Raw genomic sequence first — 22,712 nt, 5'->3', positions numbered from 1 at the left:
TTGATATTAAGGCCTGATGGACTGAACTAAGCCACAGTACAATTTGTTGATATTAAGGCATGATAGACTGAACTAAGCCACAGTACAATTTGTTGATATTAAGGCCTGATGGACTGAACTAAGCCACAGTACAATTTGTTGATATTAAGGCCTGATGGACTGAACTAAGCCACAGTACAATCTGTTCATATAAGGCCTGATGGACTGAACTAAGCCACAGTACAATTTGTTGATATTAAGGCATGATGGACTGAACTAAGCCACAGTACAATCTGTTCATATAAGGCCTGATGGACTGAACTAAGTAAGCCACAGTATGATCTGTTGAAATAAGGCCTGATGGACTGAACTAAGCCACAGTACAATCTGTTGATATAAGGTCTAATAGACTGAACTAAGCCACAGTACAATCTGTTGATATAAGGCCTGATGGACTAACTAATACACGGTACAATTTGTTGATATAAGGTCTAATAGACTGAACTAAGCCACAGTACAATTTGTTGATATAAGGTCTAATAGATGGAACTAAGGCACAGTACAATTTGTTGATATAAGGTCTCATAGACTGAACTAAGCCACATTACAATCTGTTGATATAAGGTCTAATAGACTGAATTAAGCCACAGTACAATTTGTTGATATAAGGTCTAATAGACTGAACTAAGCCACAGTATGATCTGTTGATATAAGGTCTGATGGACTGAACTAAGCCATAGTACAATCTGTTGATATAAGGTCTGATGGACTGAACTAAGCCACAGTACAATTTGTTGATATAAGGTCTAACAGACTGAACTAAGCCACAGTACAATTTGTTGATATAAGGTCCAATAGACTGAACTAAGCCACAGTACAATTTGTTGATATAAGGTCTAATAGACTGAACTAAGCCACAGTATGATCTGTTGATATAAGGTCTGATGGACTGAACTAAGCCATAGTACAATCTGCTGATATAAGGTCTAATAGACTGAATTAAGCCACAGTACAATTTGTTGATATAAGGTCTAATAGACTGAACTAAGCCACAGTATGATCTGTTGATATAAGGTCTGATGGACTGAACTAAGCCATAGTACAATCTGTTGATATAAGGTCTAATAGACTGAATTAAGCCACAGTACAATTTGTTGATATAAGGTCTAATAGACTGAACTAAGCCACAGTACAATTTGTTGATATAAGGTCTAATAGACAGAACTAAGGCACAGTACAATTTGTTGATATAAGGTCTCATAGACTGAACTAAGCCACATTACAATCTGTTGATATAAGGTCTAATAGACTGAATTAAGCCACAGTACAATTTGTTGATATAAGGTCTAATAGACTGAACTAAGCCACAGTATGATCTGTTGATATAAGGTCTGATGGACTAAACTAAGCCATAGTACAATCTGTTGATATAAGGTCTAATAGAATGAATTAAGTCACAGTACAATTTGTTGATATAAGGTCTAATAGACTGAACTAAGCCACATTATGATCTGTTGATATAAGGTCTGATGGACTGAACTAAGCCATAGTACAATCTGCTGATATAAGGTCTAATAGACTGAATTAAGCCACAGTACAATTTGTTGATATAAGGTCTAATAGACTGAACTAAGCCACAGTATGATCTGTTGATATAAGGTCTGATGGACTGAACTAAGCCATAGTACAATCTGTTGATATAAGGTCTAATAGACTGAATTAAGCCACAGTACAATTTGTTGATATAAGGTCTAATAGACGGAACTAAGGCACAGTACAATTTGTTGATATAAGGTCTCATAGACTGAACTAAGCCACATTACAATCTGTTGATATAAGGTCTAATAGACTGAATTAAGCCACAGTACAATTTGTTGATATAAGGTCTAACAGACTGAACTAAGCCACAGTATGATCTGTTGATATAAGGTCTGATGGACTGAACTAAGCCATAGTACAATCTGTTGATATAAGGTCTAATAGACTGAACTAAGCCACAGTACAATCTGTTGATATAAGGTCTAATAGACTGAACTAAGCCACAGTACAATTTGTTGATATAAGGTCTAATAGACTGAACTAAGCCACAGTACAATCTGTTGATATAAGGCCTGATGGACTGAACTAAGCCATAGTACAATCTGTTGATATAAGGTCTAATAGACTGAACTAAGCCACAGCATGATATGTTGATATAAGGTTTAACAGACTGAACTAAGCCACAGTACAATCTGTTGATATAAGGCATGATGGACTGAATTAAGTAAGCCACAGCATGATCTGTTGAAATAAGGCCTGATGGACTGAACTAAGCTACAGTACAATCTGTTGATATAAGGTCTAATAGACTGAACTAAGCCACAGTACAATCTGTTGATATAAGGCCTGATGGACTGAACTAAGCCATAGTACAATTTGTTGAAATAAGGTCTAATGGACTGAACTGAGCCAGAGTACAATTTGTTAAAAGTTGGTCTAATGGACTGAACTAAGCCAGAGTACAATCTGTTGATATAAGGTCTAATGGACTGCACTGAGCCACAGCACAATTTGTTCAAATAAGGTCTAATGGACTGAACTGAGTATTATGTTAGAAAGACAAAAAAATAAACTGTAGAAAGATCAGTCTTATCTATGCAATATAGATGTAAATTACATTTCCAATGCCATTTATACCAGTTATAAAAAATGGAACTTATAAAAAATGGAAGCCCATAACACACCAATGAAGATCAAATTTATTATTTTCCAATGATAAGCACACTTTTCCCATCTGACCAAAACTAATCTGTAATAACCTGATCTTTAAAAATGCCGCTCTCAACTAACATACAAGTTTAATGTTTGAATAAAAAGGCATATACATTTAATGCATGAATGATGCCATCCTTTAGCAGTAGAAATATTCTACACAGAATATCTCCACAAGATGGAGAATAATTGCTGCTTGTGATGACTTCTGCCAATGCCTACTATTATTGTTTTTCACAAGGTGACAAGACACACAGTCTTCATGTTCAGCTGTGTACAGTATGTTTCAAAGAACTATTTACATTCCATTCAAAACAAAATCACATCTCAAACTCATAAAAAAAAATTTACATTTAGTGGCTGTAACATAATTAAAATTTGTATCTCTTTCTAGGATCAAAATGTATTAATTTTCACCAGACATCAACAATGACAAAACATCTGTGTAGAAAGTCTGCACTCATACTCAATACCAGCAAATCAGAAACATGTCATCTGATACCACTCTCTATATATATATATATAGAGAGAGAGAGAGAGAGAGAGAGAGAGAGAGAGAGAGATAGAGAGAGAGGTTAGGATAGAGACAAATAGAGAGACAGTAATGGAGAAACAAAGCAAGACAAAATTAATCTAGTTTTGAATGTCTGGTCATTATATATTCATTCTTGATAAAGTAACGAAGACTTTAAATTTTAGTCAATATTCTCTATTGAAACCAATTAACCAATCTAGTCGTTAGTTTATACGGCTTTTGAGTGTGAATACATATTAAGAATTTTTATATTTAAATGCAATTACCACTTTAGGAATGAAGCATATTAAATCTATGCATCAATTTTTAAAGACGAATTATGTGTGACATTGATGGACTTCAAAATTTAATTTAAACAAGGACAGGGTCTGCATGGTGAGCCCACGATTAAAGCCTTGATGTGAAATGTGTGACCTTCATCACAAGGACAAAAGGTCAGGCATGTATGTCACATAATGGATAGTTTTAACATAACAATGATTCATCCAAAATATGAAGGAAATACATCAGTACTTGGAAATAAAAGCAAGCAAAACAAAAGATACAAATCACTTGAACAAATACTTACCTCAAAGAACTTGACCCCAAGGTCAAGGATCAAGTGAACATGTAGCAGAATGAATCATATTAGGTTGATACTAATTCAACCTAAGTATCAAGAAAATGCATCAAGGGGAAATTTAAGCAAAATGAAAAATCTTTAAATAAATTACAAGGAAAATTTCCAATGACTACTTGAATCCAGGGTAAACAGAAAAGGTGAGCATGACAATGAATTCTCTCAGCTTCATGATTATTTATACCTTGTATTAAGAAAACCTATAAAAATTTAGGAAATACATCCAAATGAAAATCTTCAACCAAAATCATACCTTTTGATGACAACAATAGAATCAAACAAACAAAAAAAATGTTTGATTTTGTGCAGTTTAAGTACAAGGAAATCTGTAAACCATTCACCATATGATTTCATTGTATCACAAAGATTTAATGATGTAAATAAAGATAGTAATTGAGAAAATGTTCAGCATTACAAAGTAGTTTGCTGATCGTTAGACTAGGCGTTAGAGCAACAAGAACTTGATTCATGCATTCAATCAAAGTACATATATTTATATTGTTAAACAATATATATGCATTGCTCGATTATCTGTTACATATCAGAATAGATAAGAAAAAATCTAAGAACTTAGAATACAGTTGGCTTTGGGGGGATCAGGTAATACTATATTAAACAGGATCAAAGAAGGAACAGGTATTATTACATGCTCTTTTCTTTTTTCTCCGTTAACTTTGCATTGTCAGAATCGTTCAATATTTTACGATACTGAACACGCATGCAACTTCAGATTGCACTCAAAAAGGAACTACTTTCTATTGTAAACAAACAATGGATGCAGATGCTAGCACTTTTGATTCGTAAACAAATCATGTACACTTGCATAGTAGGCGCTTAACATTTTGGTTGATTAAATTTGTTTCGGAATGAAGTAAAGCAGATGTTTTGTGATCTGCCACATACCAGCTGCTTTGGCACATTCCACGTTAACTTTTTTCATACAATGTTTTGGATTTAAGCTAGCTATACAGTAGATGCCAGAAAGGTCATTACAAATAACATGCAAGTGACAAGGCATAAACTGTCTTCTTTAGCTGGTAATAAGAATGGCAAAAATATATACTTAGTTTTACATCCTGAATTTCCTCAAAATGTACTTTCTTAGTTCTGCAAATCCAAATTACATGAGCCATGTCATAAGTTCTCAATCTTGATTACAAATTTCAAAATTGTACTGTAATTTCAAATAGAAGTGCAATTACATCCTCCTTACTGCGCTCAAAATGAAATAAGCATTAAATTTCATAGCGTCTTTTTGATAATTGCAATTGAAAGACTTTATTTTTTTTTCCCCTTATGATTTCAAACATTCATAGACAGAAACAGAAACACATTTGCAGATGTCAACACGCTTCTCCCTCGCTTCTTCAATCCGATGTATTTCATGTGGAATTGTCACATATAAATCCAGTCCATAATCATGAAATTTCATAGAATCGACAAAAATACCAAAATCTATTCATTCCAGATGGAAAAGTTGTTGCAATGTGCATTCATTCACAACATGACTCCAAATTTCGTTTTTAGTTAAACGTATAATTATTATTTTGGGGAAACAAGACAAGATACTGAACTTGAATCACTCAAGATATTCTTCCACTATATCCCCAAATTTTGTTCAAATTTTTTTAAATCATACACGTGTTTCTTCGCAAACCAGTACATCTAAAAACCTTAGTCAAAACCTTTGATTTCAAAATCAATGTAAGAATTTTTGAATTTCAGTTGCATTCAAACTAATAAAAAAAATCTAAAAATTCATTTGTATATATAACAGTGTTCAAAAGCTCAATGTAGCAAAGATAGGGAAGCAGACGACCTTTCACTTTATCAGGGATTGCTTTTCAAGTTCAGTCACAAAACTGAAAATACAGAAGTTCCTGCACAATTTTCATTAAAAACCAATCATAAATTGCAAGAAATTCTGCAGTGAAAACCCAAAGTATGTGCAACAATTCATGTCAGAGAAGTGATAAGACTGTAAAGATGGCCAACATCGTGCCATGCTTGAGGCCAGATGAGCACCAATTTCAATCAGAATCTGTTAGATATTGCTAAAATGAAACCACATATCATCAGTTCTGGAAAAGCAGCCAAACAAATATTTTCAGAATGGATATAAAAGCAGCCACTTTGTGGCCTGGATAAGCATCGTTTTAAAACAGGAAGAACTTTGTACTGCAATAAAGATGACTTACAAAACTGACACAAAAAAACCAACCCAAAATACAGCCTGTCAGTATGGCCATAAATTCTGAGATGTAATACAATTTACACATTTTGAAAGGACACATCAGCATCAAATAGAGCCGAATACACATTTTGAAAGGACACAACAGCATCAAATAGAGCCGAATACACAGAGTGAAACTTGTTTTGGTGAAAACCACAGGTCTATTAAAATGTTGGCTTCAAAAGAAGTGATAACAAGATTTACAATTTTGTTTAAAAAAATGGTCAGTATGGCAGATATTGTGGATGCAAGATTAGCACCATTTTCATTTAGAAGCAACTAACAACCAGCAACATGATAGTAGTAGTAGTAGTGGTAACCTGATTTTAGAGATTGCTAACATTGTGGCCAGATGGCTGTCTAAAGAGCATTTTCATTTCAGACCAAATAGTTCAAAATTTTTCCTGATCAGCACCATCTTTTGTGTTGTCTCAACTAGACATCAAGAAGCCCTTTACTGAAAATCCATTGCAGTTCTGATTATCAGTTCAAAAGGACGTGGTGTGATTTGGTTTTGTTTTATGGCACAGCAACCCAAATTAAATTATTTACTACCTGGGCAACCTGAGCAAGCACTTACCAAAGGACACACCAAATAAACTGACCCTGCCTGCTACAACAGTTAAGGTCTGAACTGCACCCTTTCGGTTTTGACTCCAACACTAGCCACAATGGTTTCCCATGACAGAAGTAATTGTTATATAAAGATTTTTAAGATGGATACTTTGGTGGCTATATTAGGTGTCCAAGGGGCACCATTTTCACTGAGGATCAAGTAAACCTTGGGATGAATGTGCATTTAAAATTTGATGGCAATCCTTCTAGGATCATTTGTTTTGTGGGTTTAATGTCCTTTTTCAGCAAATAGAAAGAACCACCAACCCACCAGCAGTAACAGGCAAGCTTTCTCACATACCCATAGTGGCAGAGTCAAGACTCAAACTCATGCAGACAAAAGTGATACATCAGTGATCTGTAAGGTAAGCAACTTAGACCACTCAGCCACCCGGAGCCCTTATTTAGGAAGAATAAAGAGAAACTTCTGACAATAAAAGGACAATGGATGACACACCATCTAATAGGCTCTTCTGTTCTACCACAATTGGAGCTACAAATAGTATCTGTTGATTTTGTGTTGACATTTTTGACATTCTACTTAAGAAAATTAATTTACTATTTAACACGTTTTCAAAGAGTAAAGCCTTTTCATTTGATATGATCAAATCACCATGACATACGGCAAGCTTTCTCACACAACTGAGTTGGTCAAGCCCAAAACTAAAATTGTCAATGTATGATAAACAAAAGGGAGAACAAATGTTCTTGCACAGCCTACTTCTCTATGCATACTTTAGAAGGGTTCATATTCTGATGTAGTGCATTAGGAACCTACATGCCTCAATTATGGTTTGACCTGAAAGGTCTGTGAATCTTTAAAGAAAATGACAACATTTAATTTTGGAAGATCTTTTTCAAACAATTATGCATTAATTTAACTCAAAGAATATCTCAATATGAAATCTATCAAAAGATCAAATCCAAATTGTGAAAAATATTTCTATCCATTTGGGTGATAAAAACAAAACAAACTGCAGTTTCAGAATCTACGTAGCTGCGACTTAAAACCAACGCCTCACTCGTAAGTCTTTATGCTAGTATCTCTTTGTTTTGGGGATTTTTTAAAAGACTATCTTGAAATATAGTTTTTTTTGGTTACACATTTGCAGGCGATGTATCTAGTAAATGTTTTACTACAAAATAATTCAAACTTCCAACTATGATAAGAAATGTTTATGATTACATGAATACTGTATTTTGATCCAAATACCCAGCTAACTGTAATTACTACAGACTAAGATCTGCCATGAAAAAACAGATAGCTCAGTGTTATTGCTATTCAGTCTGATTTCAAGCCAACAGCTCCGACTGAGATTATTTTCCAGTGTACTACATCATGTCATATACATGTCTACAATGCCTGCAGATGTATAATATAATCATATAAATACAGAAGTGCTGATTGTATCATCTGCATTGTGTGGAGGTAACACACTGTCCGAGGACAAAATTATCTATTGTATGTATATGTTCTCATATTCACTAAGTCTGTGATAATATAGAAATAATGCAGCTGTATGAAAGACTAGAGAATCATTCAATAAACAACACTCCCCTATATAACAAAGCTGTTTGATAAGCTTTTCTGTACAATTCCATATTTTAAATCCAAAACTCTTATTTTCTAATTGAAGTCAGGAAAGGATAAAACCATTTCTTTTTATCTCCCACTCCTCAATGAAGACTTAAAACACAACCTGCAAGGTCCTCTAAAACTCAAAGCCACTAGGTACCCCTCTCGCACATAAGACTTAAACATTAAAAATGCTGCTAATGCAAAGTCAGCAATGACATTTTCGGAGTGAACAAAATACCATTTACCAAAATGTTTTACCAATTCCAGTTCAAAGTGGGTTTATTAAATGTACCTGCGTAAATTATATGATGCTGAAGGGATTATACAATGATTTCTATATCTGGGGAAATTTTTATGTTTTGTTTGATTTCATTTTTGTTGCTTTTGCATCTCATTTATCATTAGGGAAATTTCTACAATGCAGAAAATGTACACTGAGAACTAAATGATAAGCAAAGAAATACTTGAAATTTCCCCAAAACAGTATTATCTGTGTCAATGCTGATAATGAAATAAGGTAGAAGAATATAAGTCCTCAAATTTAAAAAAGAAAAAATTGTAATGCTCATGATTGAGCATAACGCACAACAAAAATAAAAGAAGAAATAGATGAAAAAAATCCACATTTCATTTACTTTGAAAGAAATAAGCAGAGTGTTGTACAATGAAGTACCACGATGTTGCACTAAACCTTAACAATATTTGCACTGTGGACAACAAAGGAGAAAATTTATTTTAAATCTCTTGCTAGGGGTGTCATTCTTGTAAAGCAGCATACTTGTTTCCTAAGGAGAGCTGGATACCACTTTTACTGGGATCTTCTAACTGTCGGCCACCATGTTGGACGCGCTCAAAACTTCTTGTGTCACTGCATGAGACAAAAAAAGCAAAATTTATTACTGAATGCAGTAAAGAATACATCTACTAAAGATTGCATGTACATACTCAAACTTTTTGTAATACTGTTTCCAGACCCTAAATCATTTTTATACAAGTCGTGAAGGCCTGTGTCATCCATGACTGCTCTTACATGTTCTTGCATATAACTAAAGTTTCTGAAACGAATACTCTGACAAGCATTGGAATTATAAATATTTGTGGCATGAAAGATACAACCTAGTTTATATAGCTAGAAAGTGTTCAAATTTATCAAGAACTAAAATGCATGACACTGTCATGCTAAGATAACTTGACATAAATTTGGTGGCAACAGATAAATTAGTATTGGAACTGGAGCCTGGCAAACAATATACATTTGAAACAACATCTGAACAATGCTGCTTAGAGGTAGAGCTCAATGACCCAGTTCTGACTTTGGCAGACTAAACATTTCAACCCCAAGATACACATATATTGCAAGGTATAATGGCAGAAGAGTTATAGCCCAGACAGGAAAGGCAGATAGATGAAAGTATGGTTAGAGAAGATGCTAGAATACTATTTTTGCCAATTTTTGAAAATGTTTCTTAAATATGGCTTATCTGATCATAATACTTTAGGAATATGACCATTACCTCACAAATCCAGTCATCCCAAACTAGTATAAAGCAATTTAAAAAAACTAAACATTATCTGCCCCCAGAGATGGGAGTCAGACAAGAGTGATCTCCCATACGATATAGGGATTGACATTGAGTCCCACCTATGCTTCAGTTACTACTGGAGTAGAAATGCATGTTCTAGCAGTAGGATGTCATTATGGGAAGGATGGGAGGGTGTGTCTGTATTATTATCAGGTAAGTATTATAAAAAAAAACATTTTATTTATTACACAATCATAATACCTTAGGAGAATAAATAAGAGGTGAAGAGAATTGCATCTTCTTAACCCATAGAAGGCCCAATCTCCAGCCTAATGCATAGCTGCCAACCTTCCAGGCTCACAATTAGTGAAAATAGGGGTAAAAAGTAGTGAATCTGGACATGAATTAGTGAAAAATACCATGACAGTAACTCCATCCACTCTGACCGTCAATACTACACAATATATAGATCGCAATATAAAACACTACATATATGCAGAAATATTTAGTTATCAAGACATGATACTGTGGCAGACTTGAACTTCCTCAGCTGCTTGATCGTAAATTTCAGGGCTTTTGATGAAAATGTATTTAGGCTAAGATCACATTGCTTAAGACAAAAAGCGATGGAAGCCAAGTGTAGGGACCTATCTCTAGTTATATTGTAGTAGTAGTTGTTGTTGTTGTTGTAGGGCTTAACGCCATTTTTTCAGCACAAGATAGGCTAAACATGGCGGCCAGTATTAATGGTGGAGGAAGAACCCGGAAAACCCCCAGAAAGAACCACCGACCCACGAGAAGCTCTGGAAAGCTTTCTCACATAACCACATTAGCCGAATCCGAGACTCGAACCGACGCAGACAGAGGTGAGATGGCAGTGATCCGTAACAGTGAGCGCTTTAGACCACTCGGCCACTCGGGGCCCCTGTAGTAGTAGTTGTTCCCTCTGGAGGCTTGTGGTGGACAAGGCTAGGCTGTGTTCAAATTGCCAGATAATAGCCATGGAAACCAAGTCAAAAATAAATTCTAATGCAACAACATTTCAAATCATTAGTTCTTCATCAAAGCTGGTCTTACATATGGAAAAAAGGGGCATGCATCTTATCATTCCCCGATGTTAAATTTAGGAGTGATTCTTTACTCTAAAGAAATACCTATTGATGATTGGATCTCCAAAAATGTAACATGTGATAAAGCTTGGGAAGATTTGTGGATAGCAAACTAGACTAGAAGTCTGGCCCTACTGAGAAAAAATTACATCCAGACAATCACTTCAGTGTATTATCAATGCTATGGGGATGGTATAAAGCATTTGGGTCTGTAATGTCACAGCAGCCAGTACCTGGTTGGCAAGTAACAATGGGCTGTCTACTGTTCCATGTGTGAACAGTTGATGGTACAGTGCATCCTTGAGCAGACCATCATTATAGTTAGTGCTGTGTTGCTGGCACGCCATGATAGGGTGTGCTGGAATAGTTCAACTCAATTCCATAGCAATGAACTGATATGGGTATGTAATGGCAATGGGCTGACCTGCCTCTATAATGGCCATGGACTGACATGGGTCTGTAATGGCACTGGGCTGACCTGCCTCTATAATGGCCATGGACTGATATTGGTCTGTAATGGCAATGGGCTGACCTGCCTCTATAATGGCCATGGACTGACATGGGTCTGTAATGGCAATGGGCTGACCTGCCTCTATAATGGCCATGGACTGACATGGGTCTGTAATGGCAATGAGCTGACCTGCCTATATAATGGCCATGGACTGACATGGGTCTGTAATGGACTGGGCTGACATGGGTCTGTAATGGCAATGGGCTGACCTGCCTATATAATGGCCATGGACTGACATGGGTCTGTAATGGCAATGGGCTGACCTGCCTATATAATGGCCATGGACTGACATGGGTCTGTAATGGACTGGGCTGACATGGGTCTGTAATGGCCATGGACTGACCTGCCTCTATAATGGCCATGGACTGACATGGGTCTGTAATGGACTGGGCTGACATGGGTCTGTAATGGCACTGGGCTGACCTGCTTCTATAATGGCCATGGACTGACATGGGTCTGTAATGGTACTGGGCTGACCTGCTTCTATAATGGCCATGGACTGACATGGGTCTGTAATGGCACTGGGCTGACCTGCTTCTATAATGGCCATGGACTGACATGGGTCTGTAATGGCAATGGGCTGACCTGCCTCTATAATGACCATGGACTGACATGGGTCTGGAACGGCAATGGGCTGATCTGCCTCTATAATGGCCATGGACTGACATGGGTCTGTAATGGCACTGGGCTGACCTGCCTCTATAATGGCCATGGACTGACATGGGTCTGTAATGGCACTGGGCTGACCTGCCTATATAATGGCCATGGACTGATATTGGTCCACAATAGCACTGTGCTGACCTGCCTCTATAATGGCCATGGACCGACATGGGTCTGTAATGGTACTGTACATACACGATGTCCTCATGGCAGCTGACCAATATGGCTCTGTACAGACAGATGGACTCCACATAATTAATGAAAAGAAATGGGTCCATCATAGCACGCCTAACAGTCCAAGAATGCAAAACAGCAACCAAGACATTCATGATGTTTGGGTTGACATACTTAAAAAATAACTGATATTGCAGCCCATATTAACACCTTTCCACGAATTAAAGTCTAATTGCTTTAACTGGAAAATACTTACTCTGTAGTCTTTATCCTGACTGAATCAAATTCTTACACAAGCAAAGTGAGCATATTTTCAAGTTTGTTTTCATAAATTATAGTTTGATCAAATGCGATAGTAGCTGAGAATATGCCGAAGTCGGTTAAAGGAGAGTTAAGTTTCTTTAACGAAAAAAACAAAAAAAAAACATACAGCAGTCCCTCTCCTACAAGGCCACCCTTCTGCACTTGGAAAGTTGCTGTACAAGATGGGAGGCCTTTCCAGAGAGGGACTGTATTTGTGACAAGTATGTGTATGTAGTAAGAAAGCTACAAATAAATGCATTTAATATCTTCAGTTAAAGTAGCACTAATTATTAAAAGGTTCCCGTTGTCTTAAGAACAGACTTTTTTCAAGCTAACATACATGAACAGCTCTTATTCTGAACATCTCCAATGAAAGTATTTAATCTGTGAAAAGATAAAAGAGATTCATCCCTTCTGATAAAGGTAATGGGTCATTCAATATTTAGAAACCTGTTTGTAATGGCAGACAATGTTTCAGTTCATGTGTTGCAGTGGCCCCCCTCTTTAAGGGACCCCTCACAAGCTGCCATTTCCTCTACATTACCAGTTTTTTTTTTTTAAGGCTTCACTGAGTTTGTGTATGAAAGTACCCCTCATGGGAGGCTACCCCTCTGATGTGACATGTGGCCAGCATTTTAAGTCTGTGTCCAGATCCAATATTTCATATGTTACGGTAAGTTATCCAATTATCTCTAACGGTGTCTGTTCCCAATATCAGGTTTTCTTTACTGAATTTCAGGTTTTTGTTATTGAAACATGTCTTGGCTAAGTACATTATAACATGTACCACTACAATTAATATTATATCATTATCTATAAAAACAAGCATTTACAGGAAATGGGCTAAACAATGCTGCAATAAGAGTTTTGGCTTTGCACAGCTGTCGAGTTCTTATATTTGATGATTATGACTGGACATAATTGTCAAGACCATAACATGGTCAATACAAGCTAAATATAGCTTTTGTGGCCTCACTCACAAAGAGCAAATAACCTTGAACAAAACCAGGCACAAGATAATGACAAAAGAATCATGTGACAATATTTGTTTCACTTCCTTTATAAACAATTCATTTTGTTATTGTTGTTATTATGGTGTTTAACACCCTTTTTTCAGCACAAGATAGGTCTTACATGGTGCTCAGTATAACTGATGGAGAAAGAACCAATGATCCATGGGAAACTACTGGCGAACTTTCTCATGTATCCACACTGGTCAAGCACAAGACTCAAACCCACACTGACAGAGATGAGATGGCAGTGATTTGCAATGGTGAGTGCTTTAGACCACTCAGCCACCCCATTTCATTTTGTCTAATCTACAAAAGTTTTGTCTGCATGAAAGTAATGTTTGTACCAAAGACATTTTTTAATGTTTTTTATTTTGCAATGAGTATACCAACAATACCCCACATGTATTTGTTTATAAGACTGATTAATGACTGATTAGTAATATTTTCTAAAACATAAGTTTGGGGGAGAATGTGCATTAAATTTACTCTTTTGCTGAATAGTGCACTAAACCAAATCCGTCGATAGCACAATTATAATACTACTACTACTTTTAATAATAATAATAATGGTATCTGGAGCATAGTATTTGTTTAAAAACCAAGTCTGAAAGATGAACCTGCGTTCAGCGGTCACATGTGTTCAAAAATATGCCTATTCCCATCAAAGGCTGCTACAGACAGGCTTTACTGTCAATTAATAGCATTAGGACTGAAGGCAGACTGTCTTGATCAAAAAAGGATATGACTCTAGTTTGTTCCTCTCAGTAAATTGTGGAGATCTTGAAAATGCTGGTGATTTTCCCTCATGGACCAAATAAGCATATATGTGCTCTAGAGTTGCAAGTTTTCAATACTCTAACATTATAAGTCTCCCTTCATTACAACAAAAACAAGAAGGTAAATGTGAAGGGTAAAAATATTCAATTCTATAAACCTGTCTGCATGTCCTGGTTGACCTCCCAGAGTTGGGAAGTCCTCCTCACTGGTGATATTCGGTGCCTTTTTCTTGTAACGTGATTGAGTACTGCTTGATGGTGTGGATGATGCAGCAGCAGCCCGAGCACCTGGGGGAACATATTTACCAACTTTTGAGGCTGTCGAATCTTCCTTTGGTTTCTCAGGTGCTGTTGGGGCTGAAAATAATCAAAATTCTCAAAGATAATCAAAGTAATGACACAATGTATCCAGCTTACTGTATGTGTCATGAAGGCAGTGTTATTTATTGTCTCACACTGTTCCATACTGAACAGATTTGTTAATGTGCAAGCAGTTTCCATGTCTGATTCAAATATTAGTTGTGTCATGAAAAGTTGTCACTACATTCTTCATTCAACTGGTCACAGATCCTATTCATTATTCCTCTCAGGAAACTGAACCCAAGAGTACAGTGTTATCAATACAGGAGTACATTGTTAGTACATTACATTGTTATTACTGTTTCATACACACAAGAGTACATTGTTATTAATACAAGAGTACATTGTATCAACACAAGAGTACATTGTTATAACTAATTGTTTCATACACAAAAGAGTACATTTTTATTGCTAATTATATTTTATACATCAATAAATAATCAACAGACAAGTTCCATTGTATGTATCAATGCCCGTTAAAATCACATGTATCTTAAGTGATACGTTGTCACGTTGAGAGATAATCCATTTTGTGTCCAATGAAATATGGGTTGATATTTTCAGGTCAAATCAAGACCATTCACTGTCTTCACGTTGATCTATTTTCAGTAATCACCTGGGCTGAATACTATTTGTTACAGATTAGAGTTCCTTCTCAATGGAGAATTTGTTGATATATAAATATGGGGATCTGTGCTCGCAGCTATTCCTACAATATGAAATACTGTCCAATTTAAATTTCATTTGATACACAGTGGCTATATAGAGCTATTTAAAAAACAACTCTAAATAATTTGGAAGATACAGTTATTCAAATATATGTAAAAAAGTGTCCTTCAAAAAAAAAAAGCAATGATCTTAAAAAGGTTGTAAAAGTGTAAAATTTGATTGCTAAAACCTTTATGAAGATAAAATCCTTCCAAATAAAAATGAATATTTTCTCTTACAACATAACTGATAAAAGATAAAATAAGCCAAAGTTCTGTAAATGGTATTTAAAGCAAAACAACAAAAAAAGGAAAAAGCATAAAAACATTAAATACAGATCAAAAAAGTAATTGGATATATTAACTGCTTTCGTTTATAAAGTTAAAATTTTTCAAACATACTAGCAAAAAAGAGTCACAGATCAAGTTTAACTTTTTTTTAACACTTTTAAAGTCAAAATACTCAACAAATATATGTTTCACTGTCACGTTACATGCTCCACTTTAAGTTAAAACTTCAGGAGGTATGCATGCATCAAGCAAGCTCATCTTGAAATTGAGCAATACAATACCACCTCGTCAATTAATTATATATGAACATACCACTATTCAATGTATTTTGCCAAGAATACAGAACATGTTAATTGGGGTAATATCCAAATTTCCCATACTGCATCTTCATTCCAAAAATGGGTGAATGCTGGGCAGCTATGACAGCTTCACTTGCTCAAATCACCACTGATGCTAACTGACGGGGTAGCCACTGATGCTAACTTGACGGGGTAGCCAACAGTACAGCTTTTCCCAGACTCTATAGGCAGATCATGTTTCTGGGAGACTTGGGATATTAGGAAATTGGCAAATTTAAGATTCTGTAAGTTTTCAATGTGGAAAATGAATCCCAAAAGATAATGAAATTATTGTTTTGATCGGTTTCAATCTAGAGCAATGATTTATGTGTTGCGTTAACTTCTGTGGTAAAGATGGTAGCTGTATTTGGTAAATGACATGATATGATGTTCCAGTTGTTGAAGGTGGAGTTAAATTTGTTTTCTGATCATAATTTTTAAAAAAAAATTGTTTTCTGATCATAATTTTAAAAAATAGCAATGTACAGTACTCAAGGACTTTTTTTCTGTGTTTGTCACAACCAATGAAATCAGTGAGTACATCATCTCTACTTTCACAAGTCTCCATTAGCCACTGTAAACATACGCAAAAAAAAAACTATTATGCTAAAGAGATCATGGTCCCTTTTAAAACAAGATTTCTTTCAATCTTCTATCTTTACATCTGAACTTTAAATACTTTAAAACTTGAAATTTGAACTGTTAATTGGCATTATGTGGCCAGAACTGTGCTGACATACTGTGAAGCCACCTACCTACCATTATAATGCATAAAAGACAAAAGAATAAAAACAAAAAAGAATACTGTTATTGTCGTATCAAATCAGAGGCAATCAGTTGATAAACAGATGTTTTTAATGTTATTTTTGTATTATTTTTTTAAAATCATCTACTTGAACATTAACAGCACACAAGAAATAAACTGTTAACATAAAAATTAAACTAAGTAAATGAGCATAAAATATAAGTGACATGACTTTTGGAAAATTATACAGAACTTGTCAGGATACATGTGTTTTTGATGTTTAATGTAGTTTAACACTTTTTCAGTCATACTGCTAAGATGTCTGCAGTGTGACAGTTTACAGTCATGTCCAGCACTGGGCATCATGCCCCACCCTGTCACATTACCCTGACACCAGACTGACATGTCCCAACACTAACCTCTTAATGGTGAGCGCCAAGCGAGGCAGCTGCTAGTACCATTTTTATAAGTCTTTGGTATGACTTGGCTTGGGTTTGGACCCGCAACCTCCCGCATCAGGAGCAGACACTCTAACCACTAGGCCAGTAGAGTGGTCTATATCAAGATACATCCACTCACCAAGTTTAATAAATTTATGAAGGTTAGTTTGCATTTAATAGGCCTAAAACTTATATGGTCTTGAGACAAAAGCAAATAACATAACTAAGCCAGCAAAAATGTAAATATAAGTCACAATCCATGCAGTCAGCTGAGGTGTGAGTGAACTGGAAAAGACAAGTGCTATAGACCACTCAGACGCCTGGGGTGCCACATCCTGTTTGGATGATGAAAATTAATGAATGAACAATGGAAATATTTTTTTCTCATCTGCTTTTAAATTCCAAAGAAATTAGAATGATCAGTCATCAATCAAGAACAATGAGGGCTGTCACATTTACAAAATGGAAGCCACGTGTAGGCCTGATATACCTCACCTGTGTAGTATTCATGTCAGCTTGTCAATGCAAATTCATATATGTCTTCCAACTACAGTGAGAAAAGAAAATGCTACATAGTCTATTAATGTTGGTTTCACTTTTTTTCTTTAGAAGAACAAATACACATTCTCTGTAAAATAAGGGCACGTTACGGATATAACCAGCAGTGTCCCCTTGATCTCCCTTTGCCCCCTGGGACCAGGCTGTCTTACCCCCCTCCACACTGAAGCCATTACTTGAGTGGCCCAGTGTTTAAAGCACTGAACTTGAATAACATAAGGTCGCCGATTCAATTCCCAATATCTGATTATCCTGGATTCACTACTAAAATTCACAGGATTTTCTTAAGGACACTTGGGGTTATTTTTTGTTGCTCTTAGTACCTGAATTTGAAAGTGTTGCGTTTAAAACAACTTGTGAGTAAAGGCACCGAATATATGAAATTACTTAAAACACAATACATCTGATAGCATATAAATAACATTTACTATGACCTATCAAACCATATTGAACCAAAAATATCCAAGTTGTTTCTAAATATTCAAAGTATGGTCAAATATTTTGCAATTCTTCACTGCCAGAGATGATAAACTTAGACATGGTTTCCACTTTAAATATGCACTCATCAAAGCAAAAACGTTTTATCGTGCACATAGTTAAATACGTAAAGAATTTCTGACATTAAGATACATATAATGGTTATAAATGAGAGTCTGGTTAGTTAAGCCACGTTTAATTCTGCTGATAATAGAAAGGGTGCACAAAATCTGGAAGTCAATTCAGGCCCATGTAAATAGTTGTGTTGTGCACCCTTGGCTCAGAGAGTACAATGTATTTTTAAATTTTCACACAATGTTTTTCCTGCTGGCCCTATAATTTATATTTATCAGTTATTTTTAACTTAAGAGTATTACTGTTATAATACGTTTTTTTTTTCTTCACGATAAATGACCCAAAAATTAATTACAATCACAATACATTCCTTTTTATAATCTGATCTATCAAAATTGATTAATCTTGAATTCTGAAAAAAATCAGATATCACTTTATTTTCTTACAATTCTCCATAGAAAAGAACTCAGCATTATTCCAAACCTGTGATAATAAATATATTTTATCAAAGGTTACTTCCCTTGTCTTTCTCTGCCAAGAAGAGGACCAAGTGGGCCTGGGATTATTTGCTGTCTGACATCTTAATAGTCAAAAGCAAGAGTTACTGGCCAAGAAATATGGGTTAAACGGACATGTAATGCTGAAATGTATTACAGTAAAACCTGTTATGAGAGACCACCCCTTCTGCCAACAAGAAGCAGTCTCTCAAGACAGGTGGTTTCTCATAGCAGATTTGTACAAAAAGATGTTCCCAAGGTCCAGTTTCAGAACAATTTCAAGAAAAATAACCACAATCACTGTACATATATTCTGTTCTTTATTAATAGTTTTTGCTAAATTATTGTATACATTCATCTAAAAACAAAATTATATAGCATTAAAGATATACTTCTATCATTAAAAATGAAATCACATTTGCATTTGAAGATCACATATTTTAGCATATAAAATCATATCTGAATAACTCGTTTTCCTTTATAACAACCTAAATTTGTTTTACCGACGTTTAAACCACTTTTGTTGCAAGTGGTCTGCTTTTTTTCAAATTCTTTCAGTTACAATAGTTATTTTCTACAGCCTTAAAAAAAATTTTTAGTTGGAGGTTTGTCCATTGTTATCAAAGTTCTAGGTGTTAAAATTATTAGTGCTCAACTGCAATATCAAACGTAAAGACGGTTTTGACTGGGCTGTTGGAAAATATGAAAAATCTAAACATGTGCATTGCATATCTAACAATTAATGAAACAAAAAGAAACAATTATCTCATCCGGAAACATAACCATTCACCCAGAAAAGCTTCAATGAAAGATGACATACAGGGATTAACTATATAAGCAAAGTATGTAACTCAGTCACACCAACTTGAATAGATGACAGCTTTGTGATTGGGGTAGTCACCAATTCACTCAACATCGGGGGTAAATACAGCAAACATCACAAATCTTGAACACTATCACTCTAAGCCCGCAAATTATTCTTTCTTGCTAGTTTAATAGACAATGACCTCCTGGCAATATGGATTAACTCTATAGACAAACAATATACACGACCACTACGTCAACTTGGCACTACAACAGCAATTTGTGACATGTACATTAGCCTGGTTTACGGACTGTAGCATCAATCACTGGTAGCAATAATCCTTTTTTAAAATATTCCTTTTACGTTTGTTTTTTATCAGAACAATCATTACTAATCAATCGTCGCAACAACTGATTACATATAAGTCAGTGGTGTTCTCGCAATACGGTCATTGATAGGGATACCGGGTCCTACAATAAGGCCGGAAAGCAGGCTAAGTGCAGGAATAATTAGTTCCCAGCTCTTTATGCTCCCTGCGTTGCTCACCCCTATACGAATAGCGGAGAACAACGCAGGGAGCATATGAAGCAGGGAACCAGACTAGGAAATAATCTACATATCCTTTGGTCTGGTTCCCGACAGAAACTATAAAACACTATAGGCATAGCTTAAAACAATATTCAGGCATCGGTAGTCAGCCTATTTTTTTATTTCTTTAAATTTAGAACAGTATGAGCGGTTGTCTTTAGAGAGATTAATTAAAGGTCAGTGGAGTTTATCCTCGTTTTTGTGATGCGGTCATTCATAACAGTGTAAAAATTCATATTTTGCCAAGATATCGCAGTCACTGGTCGCGTTCAGCAGGTGGTCGCTCATAGCAGAGTGTTTATATAATAAAATCGACCCGTGCATTACGATTGTGGTCAGAAATGACAGGTGGTCGCTCATAGCAGTTTTTACTGTATTTGACAGTACACTGGCATCAAATGTACATTACTGAAAGGCCCCAAAGACAAGACACTGTGTCAAAGTTTGCCAAAATCTATCCATCAGCACTGAGATAATGTTGTGCAAACGTTTTTCTCCTTAAGAGTGTATCGGCATTATCTGTACAATCTGAAAACTGTTTATGCCAGGATGCTCTCCGACAAATCCACTTGACTGGATTTTGAAAAGAAATTGCTTTGACGTTTTCTATATTTAGTAATGTTGGCCAGATTTGATGATGGATTGGCACCATTTCTATTAATCATGCGAGGATGCTTACTATCATGATTTGCTAATTCTATTCAGCAATTATGAATTTAATTTAAAACAATGACCAATTTTAGTAATTTGCCCAAGAACTTCCTTAATTTAGAAGCATCCTATGGGAAGATAATCTTTCATTTATGCCAGTTTTGATATATGCCATAACTCCAGGAATGCATCTATGGCGTAAATTGATTCTCATCTGTATACTTAAATTTAATTCTTGTAATTTAAGGCAACAAATCGACATTGCAATCTGTTATATTTAAATATCTAACATATCTTGCACATAACCGCTCTATCAACCTTGAACCAAATTGTGCAAAATTACTGGACTATTCAGAATCAAGAACAAACTTATTCTCATTCCCTATTTTACCAGTTTCCCTGTTAGCATGGGAAACCCGATTCTTGAACCTCTCGGGTCTTATTAGTATCAGGCCCAGCAGTAACAATGAATAACGATATGCTATTTAAGACTTGCAAGCAGCGTTAAAATATCTGACAACCTGATGCTAATGGTCATTCTAAGTTTAGATCGGGCCCATCGTGTATTCTGAGGTGAACGTCGGGCTTGTCAAAAAATAATTTAATTTGCCTGAGGAAACTTTGATTTTGCTGATGAAATGTGTAAATGCATTGTCATCATGTTGACATACCTGTCATAATAGAGAGCAATCTACATCAGATGACACCCTGTCCTAAGTGAAATAGATATCTGACTTGAATCAAATTGAAGCATGGCGTCTCATGCTAAAACTATGATTTTGTATTCCCAAAAACCCTGACATGCTCATGTTTCATGAAAACACAATTTTCAGTTATCTTCACCCAAAAAAGCCAAAAACAAAAGGGCAATCCTCAACACCACCGCTTTTAGAATAGACCCGTTACATGTAACATATATTAATGGTAAACAGTCATTACTGGAGCTGATGTAAACTATCCCTTGGGCAGTTTAAATAGCAGCAATTAAAGGCAAAGAGGTCAGGTATTAACCACCATTTCAGTGTACTTATTTGGCTGACAAAAGCAAGCAAAATGTGTTTGAAGGCTGCAGTGGGTAAGCCCATTGTGCTAATTTGCACAGATAGGATCAGGAAGTGGAACAACCCATTATAGGTAATTTGAAGAGATGTTAGATGCATATACAAGAACAAAAGTTATTACATATTATTACCTTGAATGAGAACGTATTTATTTCTAGTAATATTTAGAGGGGTATTTATATAAATATATTATAGTTCTGAAAAGTTTGTAAACAGCGGCTATGCTTCTTTGAAGCTGGATTTTACTGCATATATAGAATCATACTTGCCAACCCCTTGCGAGAAAAGGTGTAATCCAAGTGGACAAAAAAAAGTAATTCTAGCAGAAAAAGAGTAATCCACATATAACATAATAAATATGTACAAAATTATTTATTTACCCCTTCTGGTCTTTTAACATCAATTACTGCTTTTAAGTTTCATATATAGCACTCTGAGCTTTAAAAAGCAAGTCTATCATACTGCAGTTCAAAACACTTTGTACCAGCTGAGACTATGAATGTTTTGCACACCAGTAGAGAACAAAGTGCTGGGTTACTGAGCCTGGATCTGAATTCAGTTTTATCTTTTTTTTAACAATAATGAACAATCTCTCAGACATCATTAGAATGCTAAAGAACCAATATTTCTTTCATAACCTGACAAAGAAGAGGAAATTTATATCTTCCAGTTATTGGATCTTTTAGCTGGGAAATAAGGTGCCACTGCACATCAACTCTGTCCGCATGAGGTACATTGT

The 22,712-nt window shown here is 35.5% G+C and overlaps 1 protein-coding gene across 1 annotated transcript in view; it reads right to left on the bottom strand.

Annotated features, from left to right (window-relative positions):
* Positions 1 to 2,705: 2,705 nt before the first annotated feature.
* LOC149791941 (protein CDV3 homolog) overlaps positions 2,706 to 22,712 on the bottom strand; it is a 35,148-nt gene continuing 15,141 nt past the window's right edge. Inside the window, exons 4-5 of the mRNA XM_089970460.1 lie at positions 14,539 to 14,737; positions 2,706 to 9,179 (exon numbers count right to left, since the gene is read on the bottom strand). Coding sequence (XP_089826586.1) covers positions 9,068 to 9,179; positions 14,539 to 14,737 — 311 coding nt within the window. The 3' untranslated portion in view covers positions 2,706 to 9,067. The remainder of the gene's footprint in view (positions 9,180 to 14,538; positions 14,738 to 22,712) is intronic.

This window comes from Sinohyriopsis cumingii, chromosome 9 (assembly GCF_028554795.1).
Source record: "Sinohyriopsis cumingii isolate HCF-2022 chromosome 9, ASM2855479v2, whole genome shotgun sequence".
Classification (NCBI taxonomy): Eukaryota; Metazoa; Mollusca; class Bivalvia; order Unionida; family Unionidae; genus Sinohyriopsis; species Sinohyriopsis cumingii.
This window is presented reverse-complemented; position numbering and strand designations above follow the sequence as displayed.